A 15,920-nucleotide genomic window follows, 5' to 3' on the forward strand; every position below is an offset into this window, starting at 1 on the left:
TTGTAGAACCAAGAGAGACCTCCTCAAATATTTGACCTTCGTTCCTCAATCTCATATGTTCCTCCATTGAAATGTAGTAATAATCTTCACCTTCTACTTCTCCTGTTCGCATTGCTCTGGTTGTAGTACCTACAAAACGAATCATAGGGTGTTTAAAAAAAAAACTTACAATCTTTTCATTTTTACTGTTCAAGAGTTTAGATTTATGAAAGTTCTTTCCAGAAGCAGATTTACCCACAAGATTAATAATAATTGTTGTCATTTATATATGTAATTATCTTTAAAATAAAAATACATCCTTTAATATCTCATCTTGTTTCACAACCATATATATATATTTTCCAATCGTGTGTTTTATATAATTTTCAAATTCCTTCTTACTACATAATGTAGAACAATTAATCTCTCCAAATTTTTTTTGTATATATTAAATTTAACTTAAATAAAATAAAAGTATTAGCATTGTTTCTTATTGAGTGCCGAGGGAGTTGAAAATATGACTGACTAAGATAAATACAATATTTGTATTATTACAAGAAGAATGTCTCCCTCTTGTATAGTAGCTATCCATTACTGTTTGGTTTCTCTCATTAACACAATCATCAAAGATAACAAGATTCTTTTTTGATTTATCTAAATCTTGGGGTGAAGGTATATCATCCGTATTATCACTGAGAATACAAGTTATGGGTTTTGGTTTCGGTTTTGATTTCTGTGTATCACAAAATAGTTGTATTATATCCTCAATATTATAATCATTTAGTTTGTTTTGAAGTTTAAATAAACCGATAATGTCTTCCTTTTTAAGACCCACATTAAAACCCTGTGAGAGTAGTTGATACTCAGGTTGAAAACTTGACTTCGTAAAAATTATTAAATTATCATTATCTAAAAAATTAGGACTAAGGAGCATCTTTAAAAGCAAACAGGTTTTTCCGCATCCGCTTGAACCAACTATTAGACATCTCAATGAATTTGGAAGATTTTTATGGTTATTAAATTTTATCTTATTTTCCCAAACGGGTTAAAAATCATTCATTTATATATTTTGAAAAAAGGAGATCTAACTTTTTTTGAGCTTTTTTAGAAACTCTATATTTTTTCCTGAATTCAGGTTTAATTTCAAAATAATCCATTATTTTATTTATATAGTATCTTGTATTAACATTTCCATTAAAATTATTTTGAATAATAAATATCAATAAACCCTTATACATTTCCACAATACAAATAGTCTCTTCCATTGTAAGAAATGGTGTATTATCATCATAATACTTAACATTCATCTCTCTTATTAATCTTTTAAAGTAATTCATTTTTGGTTCTAATTTAAAATTATTATGTTCTTTTTTATATATCTTTTCATTAATAATTAAAATTAAATCACAGAAAATACATTGTTATATGAACCCTCATTATTAAGTGCTTTTCTATCACAATGGCGGCAGATTTCTAAATTATCATATGGAGAATCTGGAAATTCTAAATCTCCTTCAGAATTTATCATATTTAAACAGAAATTTTTTACTTAAACTAAATACAATGTTTCAAAACACAAAAGACAAATTTCAATCAATTTCTACTTCGGTGAAAGATATAGAAAAATATGTCAAAGATATTAAATTGAACAAAGATAAATATGGAAATTATTGGATAAAACCTATAATGGAAAATAACATGAGCCCTTCTATTTCATTTAAAGGAAGAGCTCTAACTATGCCTGGAAAGACATCTATTAAAGTATATCTTACAAAGGTTTCTCCTCTTCTCCCGGCAATTTATTCAAAGCTTGAAAAAGTGATCGGACGCGATATGAGTAGGGCTTTTAAAATAAATGATAAGACCATCAACAATACACGTGGAGAAATATGTATTTTCTTTAATAATCCAAAGTGTGTAGATCTAAGTAAAATGAATGATGTTAATATTTCAGGTGAAATATCATTTCGTTCTATGATAATTAGAGATTATTTTAAGATAACTTTCGATATTAAAATGTAGAGATTGAATCCGTTAATGAAAGAAAGCATATGGATATAGATGGTAAGGTTTTTTCTACTGATTAAATATGTACAGTAGCGAAGATTTTAGTGATTCATTGAGTGATAGTGATTTTAGTGATTGATTGAGTGATAGTATTTCAATGGACTCGGAAGATTTTACTATTACATTATACTTGGATGCTAGTGATGATTGTGATTCATTGAGTGATAGTATTTCAATGAACCCGGAAGATTTTACTATTTCATTGGACTCAGAAGATTTTACTATTTCATTGGGTGATAGTGATTCATTGAGTGATAGTGATACTGTGTGCTCTTATGATAGTAGCTTTATTGATGATGGTTTTATTTTTGAATTTTGTAATGGTAGCTTTATTGATGATGATTTTATTGTTGAATTTTGTGATGGTATTGATGATGATGATTTTAGTGATGAGTTTAGTGATAAAAAATCACTTTACTTTTAGTATACCTGTAAAACGGTGTTTTACTTTCAGTATAGTTTCATGTATAAAAAGCCTGTAAAAAGGCACTTTCTTCGAAGCACAGTTTCTTCTATAAGTGTTTTACTTTAAGCACAGTTTCATCTTTAAAAAAGCCTCTAAAAAGGTATTTTACTTCAAGTATAATTTTGCTATATAAATATGGTTTATTGTGACGTTTGTGAACAAGAATATAAACAATACAAAAGATACCTTAAAACTAACAAACACACATTTAATCTACTTCACCTACTAGCTCCTATTCAGAATAAAACAAAACACTGTTCTGTCTGTAATAAAAATATCCTCAAGAAAGGCTTCGAAATACATCTTAAAACAAATCTACATTTATCAAATTTTATCACAACTAAAAACTCTGATGGCACTTTCAAAGGACATATTAAAATAGGAGTCTTTAAATTCAAACCTCCCGAACCAAGGTCTATAGTTGATGCTGTAGAAATATTCAAACCTGCTGTTCAAACGTTGATTGAAAAAACACTAAAAGAAATGAAACCACTTAAATTTTATATGGGAGTAAAATTAGAAATGTCAAAAGATGGAGGAGTTATAGATACACCATACATGAGAACTGAGCCATACTTATATCGCCACATCAAGATTTTAAAACAATGGGAGTCTTTGATGAACTTATTAAACAAGAGCAAGATGTGGATAATTCAATCGTAGGAAGTGGATTCAATATAGGAAAAAATATTTTCATTGACATTAATATTCTTAAATCAGATCCTCTAAAAGCTTCTTCTTCCATTGATTTACCTAGTGTTATCAAAAATAGAAAAGCAATTATCAATATCAAAAATAAAGACAATAAATGTTTTCTTTGGTCTATTCTAGCACATATACATCCACAAGATAGTCATGTTGAAAGAGTATCTCATTATAAAAAATATGAGAATACGTTGAATACAAAATATCTAAATTTTCCAATGACATTAAATGATATTCCTAAATTTGAAAAGATGAATAATTTATCAGTTAGTGTTTATGGCCTAACAGAAACAAACAACGTTCTGGTTTTAAAACTTTCTGAAAATTATAAAAAAGATCAAACTCATATTGATCTTCTATATTTTAATTCAGAGAAAAATTCACATTATACATACATCAAAGATATTACAAAATTAATAAAACCACAAGCATGTAAAAGAACAAATAAAATATATATTTGTATGCATTGTCTTCACTTCTTCCATACACAAGAAAGATCAGATAAACATTCAAATTATTGTGGTGATCATAAATCAACGGTAATCAATATGCCTAAACAAGGCTCAAAGATCTCATTCAAAGATGAAAAGAAAACGATCAAACATCCGTTTGTAATATATGCTGATTTCGAAAGTATTCTAGAAAAAATAGATGCTACTTCTCCAGATCCAAAACAATCATACACAAATAAATATCAAAAACATAATCCTTGTGGTTTTTGTTATTATATCAAATCATCCGTTGGTGATGAATATAACATGTTAGAGGAGTATAGAGGCTCAAATGCCCCAGAAGAGTTTGTGAAACGACTAGAAAAAGACTGTGTTCGATTAACCAAGATAATGAGAGAAACCAATAAACCAATGTCCTTGACGAGTGAAGAGAAAAGGGAATTTAGAAAAAACAATGTCTGTCATATTTGTAAGGAAAAAATTGGTAAAGGTCGAAAGGTTAGAGACCATTGTCATCTCACTGGTAAATATAGAGGTCCGGCTCATCAAAGTTGTAATATTAATTATAAACTCCCCTCTTTCATTCCTGTCTTTCTTCATAACAATGCTCATTATGATACGCATCTATTTATTAATGAACTTTCAAAGACATCTGGAGACATTTCAGCAATTCCAAACACGGATCAGAAATACATTTCATTCACAAAAACAATTCATACATCTCCTATAACTCATATCAGATTTCTTGAAACATTTAAATTCATGGCAAGTCCATTGGCCAACTTGGTTCAAAATCTAAAAGAGTTTCCATGTCTTTCAGATTATTTTTCAGACAAAGATTTACTAACACAAAAGGGAATTTACCCCAATGATTATATGGACTCATTTGAGAGATTCAATGAAACACAACTTCCTTCAAATGAAAATTTCTATAACAAATTAAATAACAGTCATATATCTGATAAAGATTATGTACACGCACAAAATGTTTGGGAAAAATATAACATCAAGAATCTTGGTGAGTATCACGATTTGTATCTCAAAACTGATGTGCTTTTATTGGCTGATGTGTTTGAGGCTTTTAGATCTGTTTGTCGTGCTGGATATGGATTGGATCCTGTTCACTATTACACAGTGCCTGGATTGGCTTGGAGTGCGATGTTGAAAATGACAAAACAAGTATGGATTTGATAACCGATGTTGATATGCTTTTGATGATTGAAAAGGCTAAAAGAGGAGGAATTTCACAAGTCTGCTCGAGCAGATACGCAAGAGCAAATAACAAATATCTTCCAAATTATGATTCAACGAAAGAGAGTTCTTACTTGATGTACTATTATGTGAACAACCTGTATGGTTGGGCAATGTCTCAGGCTCTTCCTCATGGAAAACTTAGATGGGTAAAGGAAAAAGACTACAAAAAGGTTTTGCAAGATGTATGTATCTCTACACAAAAAGAATTGGATGATTCTAAAGTCGGTTATTATTTTGAGGTTGATTTTAAATATCCCAAAGATCTTCATAATAAACATAAAGATCTTCCATTGGCTTGTGAGAAAGAAAGTCCAATGAAAGAATGTTTGAGTGATTATCAACGATCGTTTGATATAGGTGAATCAACAGAAAAATTACTTACTACATTATATGACAAGAAAAATTATGTTCTTCACCAAAGAAATTTGAGACAATATTTATCAGAAGGTCTAAGAGTAGAGAAGATCCACATGGTTCTAAAGTTCAATCAAAGTCATTGGCTAAAGGGGTACATTGATTTTAATACACAAAGAAGAACAGAGTCAAAAACAGATTTTGAGAAAGACTTTTATAAATGGATGAATAATGCGGTCTTTGGTATGACTCTGGAGAATGTAAGGAAAAGACAAAACATCAGACTTGCAACATCTTGGGGACAAGCATCAAAATTAATTAATAGGCAGAGTTTTATTAGAGCTGAGGTCTTTACTGAGAACTTTTGTGCAATCCATTTGGTTAAAGAGAGTATTGAAATGGACAAACCTATTTATATTGGAACATCAATTCTTGATTTATCAAAGTCATTAATGTATGATTACTTTTACAATAACTTGAGGAAGAAATATCAAAATGATGTTAATCTACTTTATAAGGATACAGACAGTTTTATTTTGAAAATTAATACTGACGATGTTTATTCAGACATGAAAGAGGACATTAATATCTATGACACTAGTAATTATAGTCCAGAGAGTGAGTTGTTCTCTTCTAAAAATAAAAAGGTGATTGGAAAGTTCAAGGAGGAATTAGGAGGAAGTGTTATGGGTGAATTTGTGTGATTGAGGTCAAAGGCTTATGCTTATAAATACATTGTGAATAACGTTGAAAATACTGATAAAAAGTTGAAAGGTGTAAAGAAAAATGTTATTAAAGAAACAATAAACTTTGAAAATTATTATAACTGTTTAACAACAAAGAAAGAAGAGTTTAGAAAGGTTAATTCAATAAGAAGTTATATACATCAATTATATTCAGAAGAGGTGAATAAGAAAGCATTGGGGGCTTTTGATGATAAGAAGTTTATTTTAGAAAATGGAATTGATAGTCTCCCTTATGGTTATAAATATAAGTGTTAAAATATATATAAGTGATAAGTTAAAAAGGTGGGTTAGGGATTTTAAATGGCTACCGCCGCCTTTTTTTTACTATTATAGAAATGATAGAACCAAGTATCAACCAAACTAAAGAGTGGAGAAGAAACTAACCTTGGTATATAAATGGAAAACATGATGAATGTGAAAAATATCAAATAGGGAAAATTGAAAAGGCAACTGGTAAAAAAGTTCACAAAACAAATAAGAGAATTAATTTAAATACCGGTGAGTTGGGTGAAAAAGATGGAAATATTTTTGAGAGGACAGAAAACTTTGATGGTTGTCAGGAAAATATATCCCTTAATTTTAAAATGGTATGTGGCACTGGAGGCGTTCAAACAAGAACATTGAGGGAGATTTATCATTTTATTTTAGCTCAGTTAAAATATCTTGAGAAAGAACCAAACTCAAACATCTTCTTTGTTAATATATTAGATGGTGATGGGAGTTGTAAGAGAATTAAATTATTTCCTACGCATAAACAAATATTTGTGGGATCATTTTATGAGTGGTCTACAAGACAACAATGATCATTGATAGTAAGAGTAAACGGTCCATAAGGCCAAGTAAAAGGTAGGAATAGAGGTGCTAATGGGAAATGAAGAAAAGTGAGGGTGAGAGTAAAATTTACATGTAAATGAATGGAGAAATAGGGGTGGTCCAGGAACAACATTTTCCTACTACTAACGTTTTGGAAACGTAAACAAAACCCAACATTGCAACGTTCTTAAAACGTTGGAGCAAAACGTTGCAACAACGAAAGTGAAACGTTGTAGCAACGTTGTGGCAACGCAAAAATGTTAGCCGGGCAGTTATCAAGTACCTTTCAGTGCGAAATTGAACTCTCCAGTTCAAAGTATCGTTCCAACTGAGCAAGGCTTCTGCAGGTGTCCTGGAGAAGCCCCCAGTGTGAGACGCCGAAGCCTCAAGATGGCTTTGAATGCAAATCAAAGTAAATGCTTGTTCGTGGTTGTACAGCCAAGTAAACAAAATCCACTTCACCCAATGGTCAAACATCACCACAAGAGGTATAAAGATATCGATATCGATGAACTTATTTGTTTAATATATAATTGATGTGTTTTTTCACGAGGTTCTCAACTCAATCAGCCTTTAATTTGAATCAGCGAATGCTTTGGACCAGTGTGTGTGAACCAAATTGTGCCAAAGGATTCATTGTGGTTTGAATGTTGTTCTCAATTTAGATTTGGTATCTCAACTTTATCAAAGGCTTCTTCCCATTCAGGTCATTTCTGTGACATCGTATTGTCCTGCATATGGAACTTGAACCTGGGTTTGAAGCATCATGAACGACTACTTCAGCTGACAGTACTAAATAGCGTTGTTTATGTTTCCCCTCTAATTAACAATGAACCACACAAGAAGAAAGTCCCAATTTGACTAATCCATCAAAGACTCCCTTAGGCCCAAGGACTCTCTGTAGAATTGTGCTACGAGTATATATAATGGAGACTCGGATGCAACATCGACAACTCGTGAAGACCGAGAGCTTCTATATCCTGTACAAGTAAGTGATTATGCATAGAAAGTAGAATGCATCTCATAGTAGAGTTAGATAGATTGAGTACATCTCATGGAATATTATATAGTACAAGCAGGGGCTACCCAGAGCTTCCTGGGTTGGAGCTTGGGGGAGCGATGGGGTGGGGAGTGGAGGGATACCTGGCGCTGCCTGGCTGGGTGAGCTTTTCCCGGTGGGGGTTTCGGGGTGTGTTCGATACAGAAGGAATAATGTAAAACCGCACAAACAAACACAAAAAAAAACACTTGAAAATATATTGTATAGCATTGTGTTATTGCCATACTCGATATATGTGTCTCAAGATGAAGGTGAGAAAATACAGGATTCGTGCACAACCTGTATGCCATTGAAACGGATCCGTGTGTTTTCACTGACCGCTCAATTTAATCTTGTGTACATATATGTGTATATATGCATATGTATGTATTTATATATATGCATATACATACATATAAAATCGGAAGAAATTAAATAAGTGACACATGTAGCTTCAGGATGGTCTTTTATTTTCAGCAAGCTTTCTTCTCAGTCTTCCTCAAGTTAAACGAGAACTTATTATTTATTTTATGCAAATGAGGCACCCTGCTCGTATTGTGGAGTTTCTGCTATTTATCACAGTGATATATATATATATATATATATATATATATATATATATATATATATATATATATAAATAAATATATATATATATATATATATATATATATATATATATACAGTATATATATACATATATATATATATATATATATATATATATATATATATATATATATATATATATATATATATATATATATATATATATATATATATCAAGCTATTTCTAACCACTAATTGACTGACTATTATTAATATTCGGTTCCTTCCGGGTGACGTAGAAAGCTGAAAATTGGTGTGCTGATGGACATCGAAGCTGGTACACCAGGAAAAATCAGAAAACCGTCGGAATGTATCTGGAAACGAAAATTTAAGGGAAAAAAACATAAATGCATTTGTAAAAAAAAACAAGAGCGTAAAAATGAACCTCAATCAACACCGAGCATCTGAAAATTTAAATTTCTATAACTTTTATCTGTGAAATAAACATGACGATAAGTAAATGTAAATGAAAAATCGAAAAAACGTCCGTAAATAAAAATGTATGTAAATAACCATAAACTCGCCCATAAATATGTAAATGAATAAAACCTAAATTGACATCTCGCAGCAGAATTCTTGCCTATAATAATAAAGCTTCTATTTATTATGTACCTGCGTAGGAAGCACGGTTTGTTATTGCTTACATGACGCGCAAGCATACCTCACTAGGATTGTATACACCTATCGGACAGGTAAGTATTTACGACTTTACATATTTGAGAATGTTGTGAATGTCTGAAGTTGAAGTGTTTCAGCTAGATTTGTAAGGTGCATTGATTTGAATTCTCATAACCTCTAACTTTGTTTTTGGTATTGCATGATCACCTGTTTATTTCATGCAGGTAGTGTTTCTCTCATAAACTGAACAGCACGGTTCGGGAACAAATGAAAGGACGGTTCATGACGCTCCTCGTGTCAGACACAATACCAGTTTCACTGTATGTTCTTGTTCATGCTGTGCTGATGTTTGATCCACACCTGCTCGTACAGATCCAATACATTCTGCACCGGCTGGACATGAAATCAGTCATCCACACGGCAGGTGTGCTCAGGACGCACACACGCCATCTTACTATAATTCACCAAATGTCGGTCCGTCTGTTCGAAGGTACCGCAAAAACGGCTCAACCGATCCAAACGATATTTTGTGTGGGTAATCCTGGGATCTCCAGGAGTAAAATAGGCTATTTAGTTTTTTCCAATTTCAGCTTTGGTCTCCAGTATTCTCAGGTTTGGACTTGCACATAACATTCACGTTCGCATAACGTTCATTGTGACGATGTTCTCATTGTGACGATCTTACTATAATTCACCAAATGTCCATCTGTCTGTCTGTTCGAAGGTACCGTAAAAAGTGCTGAACCGATCGCAAAGATATTTTGGGTGGATAATCCTGGGATCTCCAGGAGTAAAATAGGCTATTTAGTTTTCCCAATTTCAGATTTGGACTCCCGCATAACATTCGCGTTTGCATAACGTTCATTGTGACGGTGTTCTTATTGTGACGATGTATGTGTTCACGGTCGTGTTTGACGTGACGGTGTGAACGTAATTTCGTAATATTTTCGTTTTGTAATCCTTTAATGAACGTTTAATGTTTAATGAACGTTTAATGTTTAATGAACATTTAATGCCATTCGATATCCGGGGCCGCACGGGCCAGCGCACGCACGCTACACTTGACGGGCCAGTGTGTACCTTGCCCTTCGCCGTCAGGCTCGGGTAAACCGCTGAGCCCCATCCGTGATGAGGACTGGGGCTTGAGCAGTGTCCTTCATTAAAAGTATAATAAACGGTCTCCATCGATCTTGCCAAGGCCGTAACAGTCATAACGTTTAATCTCCACATGAGAGAATTCCACATAGCTATTTGGGCGGTGAATACGTTAACAGATCGCTGTCTCCATCAATCTTGCCAAGGCCGTAACAGCTATCGGCTCAAAATCATTTTACCTGTTGATTTGGTACAGTTACACATATCGGGAATTTGGTACACGTATCGGGAGTACATACGACTTAGCGATTGTTAACACGATTATCGATCACGATTCACGATCATCACGATCATAGTGTATCGATCACGATTTGAAACACGATGGAATAATATTTACCGATATGAACAGTGAAGTGGCTTTTATTTAAATTCTACAAATACTGTTTAGATTTTGATGGTTTGCGTGTGATATGATTCAAGGGATGTTTGTATGAATCGTTTAAAATAAAAAACCCCTTCAATTTCTGATATTTTGCCTTTTCATTTGGGCTTCCCAATTCGAGCCCCGCCCATAGGGTGGGTACCGTTGCTAGTTGTTATAACACAATGATCAAATCAGAAGCATCAATATCTTTGGAGTCCCCATGTTGTAAATGTTGCTCTCCTTTCAAGTCATGTTCCCTCAATAGCTTTGATGTTCGATTCTGTAAAATGTGAACGTCATAGAGGAAGTCAAACACAAAATCTCATTTTATGAATCTGAAATGAATCTTTCTTCAACTGATTGTATATTGCTGTCAATGATTGCAAAACAAAAGGATCAGTGCACTTGGCCAATTGTACATCTCTATTCTACCTTTCCATTGTCTGACGTCCTGCCCAACACATCCGCTCTTTTCTGCTCTTTTTTTTTCTGGTAAATATCAAATTTCTCCTTTTGAAAGCTCCAAAAATGCTTGCTGTTGTTTGAGCACAGATCAGACCCCCAGCTCACCAGCGTTAGGATGAGGATTGTGAACATAGACAAAATCTATGCATGGAAAGATAAATAACAAACATTTGTTCAACGTGAAAATGAGATCACAGGATGCTTTGCGCTGCTCCTCACACATTTGTTGTTAATAAAAATAGTATTGAAATTTGTTGTTATGGGATAATCCAGAACTTGCTTGCATATCGAGACATCTGCAAAAAAATTCAATTCAAACCATTTTTTTTTTAAACTTTCAACAAATATAGTGTTCATGGAAATATCTCACTCCACAGTCTCCAGAAAAAAGGACACGGGAGGGACAGCGAGCAGCAAATGTTTCTGGTTCAGATGACGTGAAATGCCGTAATATTTTGTCCAAATGCTGCTAAACTTAAGGTTTTAGAAAGTGCCATGAAGGCGATTTGTGTTCCATATATCAAGTGGATAATTCAATATAAATAAAATAAAGACATTAGAGGTTTTAGGAAAAACCATTTTGAGAAGTTTACCATCGATGATGCTGCGTCTTTTACCCCATTCAACACGTTACATTCGTTATTTGTGCCTGTTGTTTGTGTCCTTTATGACGTCATTCAAAACAGCAAGTATATTATTTGGAATGATTTTCTATTTTCTTTGACGGACAGACAAGCAGTAAAAAAACTATCTCACTCCATGCGCAGCACAATCGAGTCAAATTACTGCGAAACTGCAGTTCGTGGTCCAATTCATGTTCCGATTCGTGTTCAAAATATATAATTCAATTGTAACTAAGTAGTTCCTGGATCATAATTTGACGTTTGAAGACAGAAAGTGAAGCAATTGCTTGGCCCCGCGTTTCTCTTCGTACGCGAGGTAATTATTATACGTAGTCCAGTCCATCAGGTTACATCAGCTTTAACATGAATTACAAAGACCACAGTAAATAAAGCACAAATCAACTCAAATATCTCGGATTTGGACTTGAGATTCCACATGTAGAGATGAATATACCCACAAAAAACAGAACAAACCAATTTAGTTTAGATTTTAAATGTGAATGTCATATCTCAGGGTTTCTTCACCAAACAGTGTTTATCCTCAATATATATGGTTATCATATTAATTTGTGAGATATGTATGAATGTTTTAGAAAGTGAATGTTTCATTGTGAAGTTGGTGTATCACAAGTTATTACAATTTCCATTGTGTTTCTCCAGGAGCCATGAACGAAACAGTTGTGGGATCTTTGCCTCGCACGGTCACCCTGGATGTGTCGGACATTCCTTTGGATTACGGCGCACGAGTCATCATGTCGGTTTTCACGTTTATCATGTGTATTTCAATCCCTCTCAATGCAGTAATCATCGCAGCTTGTTTTTATCGGAGATTCAATTCACCCATGCTCATGTACATTGCTCTATCATCGCTCGCTGACACTTTATGGGGAGTCGTGGGAATATCAAGCTGTTTCAGCAGAATAATTGCAAAACGTAAAATAATATCGTTTAATGAATGTTTGGTTCAGTTGTTTTGTATACATTGCACAGTGTTTCAGCAGTTTCTCACCACGTGGTTGATGTACGTTGACCGACATTGGGCTATTTTCTGGCCGTACAGTTACGTGTCTCTGATGGTGAACAAAGGTGGTGCTGTGAAACTTGTGATTGTAGTTTTAACAATCGGGTTGTTGTTGAGTGTAAGCTATGTTGTTGTACCAACAACTATGGTGTACTGCAACTACTCCATAGTCGTTCCCGACGTTATCTGTGCTTCTTCACCCGTTGCAAGATCAGCTTGTGGAAATGTTTCTCCTTCACTCATTCATTCTCTATTTTTTCAGTACGTGGTGTATGGATTAACTGGTTTTACCGCAGTGTACTCCACATGGTATATTGTTCGAAAATGTCGTAAATCATCCACAGAGGCAAATATAAAAGCGTTGCACACATGTTTTACACAATTGTTTGCATCTTCAGCACAGTTCATTGCACTTATTGTCATGCTGGTGTTGAAACGATTTGTCCGACTTCCTACGTTTGGTTTCATCTTGGATCTTGTAAGTTCGGTAACACCGGCTCTTGTTAAGCCATTAATATTCGGTTTCAGAATGCAGGAGATTCGCTCAACGATTGTTCTTGTTTTCCGAAAAATGCAAGTAATTCCCCATGAAAAGCCATTCAATCTGAGTGTGCATTCAATCTGAGTGTGCATTCAATCTGAGTGTGCATTCAATCTGAGTGTGCATTCAATCTGAGTGTGCATTCAATCTGAGTGTGCATTCAATCTGAGTGTGATTGCCCTGACTGAGAATGGTAATCAAACAACAACAACAGGCATTTTAAGGCCATTTTCCCTGCAAGAGCGGGGGTTAGCCTTGCGGTCCCAATGACAATCTTCTCCATTTTGCCCTATTTTCTGCATCTCTCCTTGTTAACCCCCTTGCCCGCATTTCTTCTTCCACCATCTTTAGCCAAGGCTTTCTCGGTCTTCCCCGTCCTCTACTTCCTTCTACATTCATTTCCATCACTCTTCTCAACCAGTCACTTTCATCCTTCCTCAACACATGACCAAACCATCTCAACCTGTTCCTCTTCACAGCATCAATCACAGGCTCTATTCCCATCATCTTTCGCAATTCATCATTTGTCTTCCTCTCTCTCAACGATACTCCGCACATCCACCAAACCATTCGCATTTCCACCCTTTCCAGCCTTCGTTGCTGCTCTACGTTCATTACCCATGTCTCGCTCCCATAAATCAAAACACTGCTCACACATGCAGCAAACACCTTTCCCTTCAGCTTCAACGACACTCCCCTCCTCGTCAGCACACCACTCAGTTCCCGAAACTTCTTCCATGCACATCTCACTCTCTAACCTTTGCATGTGTGAGCACGTTTGATCCACCTTCTCCATTCAGCATGTCTCCGAGGTAGCAAAATGTTTTCACACCAAAGGTGTGAAATGACATTGACATTCTTTGGTAATCGTCAGAGAAAAAAAACTTTATTCTGAAAGCCAGTTTAGTTTCTCGTACCCTACCGTTAGTAAGTGCCCTTCAGTGCAAAATTGTGCTCTCCAGTTCAACTTATCGCTCCAACTGGGCAAAGTGTCCACAGGAATTCCTAAAGGTAGAAGTGCCCCCCTTCAACCCCCCCACCCGTCCGATTCCTCAGATCATCAATTTTCATCCGATTGATTTGAAATTGGAATAGGATTTTCATTTCAACTAACTGAATTCAACCACCAACTATTTTTGAGATCAGCATAGACCAAAAGGTCAACAGAGGCCAAAGGTCAACAACAATGTCAAATTTCTAAAATGCTTAATTTTCATCCGATTCACTTGAAATTTGAATGGGATTTACAAATCAGCAAACTCAATTCAACCACCAACTATTTTTAGATCAACGTCGGTCATAAGGTCAACATAGGCCAAAGGTCAACCACTTTTTTGAAGTTTCTAAAATCTAAAATTTTCATCCGATTGACATGAAGTTTGAATAAGATTTTCATATCAGCTAACTGAATTTAACCACTAACTATTTTTCAGATCAACATAGGCCAAAAGGTCAACATAGGCCACATTTCTAAAATTGTGAATTTTCATCAGATTAACTTGAACTTTGAAGACGATTTGCATATCAGGTCACTGAATTCAACCACTAATTATTTTTGAGGTCAAAAGGATGCGCTACTGAGTGACATTCTACTTTGTTCTGTTTTGCCAAGTGTCTCTCTGTGAGTGATTTTTCATCATTTGTCTGTCTGTCTTGTTTGTTTGTCTGTTCATAATAAATATGACTTTCTCTGCAACTGTTGGTCCGATTGACAAGAAATTTCCACCAAAGGTGCAACTCCACATGTAGGAATTTATAATGATAATTATGACGTCATAGGTCACGTGGTTCAGCCGCCATCTTGGAAAAACCGAAAAAAATTGCACCTCTATATCTCCGAAAGCGCTGAATAGAAAAAAATTAGACATGGCTCTTTGTAAAGAACTCTCCATGTTGAATAAAATGTGTTAATGATGATGTCATAGCTGCCTCCATTATGACGTAATAATTCGACAAGTACAAAACTTCATCCGATCAAGATGAAATTTCTTGAGCATAATCTAGGAATAAATTGGTGGAGAAAAAATAATGATGACGTAATAATAATGATGTCACGTTGTTCAGTTTTAACACAAAAACCTTAAAAACCACTGAAAACACATCCTGGTGAGGGTCTGCAATCTCTGATTGCTCTTTCTTGTTCTTATTGTAAATCATTCATGTTTGGCTAGTTGATTCCTTTTAACATGGCAGTTAAAGCTCATAGTGTTCATAAGTTTTATACCTCTCCCACCTCCCCCCAAGCCCTCCCCCTCCCACATTTCTCCCGATGTCCCTGCTCTCAAATGTTGTGTTTGTGTCGTTCTCCCTCTCTCCCCATCTTGTCAACCGCTCCCCTTATTTTTTGTGTTTTATGTGTCGGCTTGACTTTTTGTGTGATTAATGTTAGCTCTTTCACGAGCCTCGATCTTGTATAGAAAAAAAAAGAAAAAAAAAAGAAGCTAAATTAAGACCCATATTCGAAAGATCTGTGTGCCAGTGGATGCTGCTTGCTTCCTTTTATAAAAGTTTGGCAGTGCTACTACGACCACCTAAACGGCCCCAATTATTTGCACCTTGTTGTGGGCAGTGGCGGATTAACGCATGGGCACACTGGGAATGTGCCCAGCGCCGCCAAATTCAATGACGTCATGCAACCAATGCAACCCA

At 34.7% G+C, this 15,920-nt stretch overlaps 1 protein-coding gene across 1 annotated transcript; it reads left to right on the plus strand.

Annotated features, from left to right (window-relative positions):
* The first annotated feature begins 12,374 nt into the window (after positions 1 to 12,374).
* On the plus strand, positions 12,375 to 13,355 carry LOC137418087 (olfactory receptor 51I1-like). Its single transcript, XM_068104089.2, has one exon. It carries the CDS (start codon positions 12,375 to 12,377, stop codon positions 13,353 to 13,355), a length of 981 nt encoding a protein of 326 aa, XP_067960190.2.
* Positions 13,356 to 15,920: the final 2,565 nt, after the last annotated feature.

Source organism: Myxine glutinosa, chromosome 1, assembly GCF_964187855.1.
Source record: "Myxine glutinosa chromosome 1, kmMyxGlut1.1, whole genome shotgun sequence".
Lineage (NCBI taxonomy): Eukaryota > Metazoa > Chordata > Myxini > Myxiniformes > Myxinidae > Myxine > Myxine glutinosa.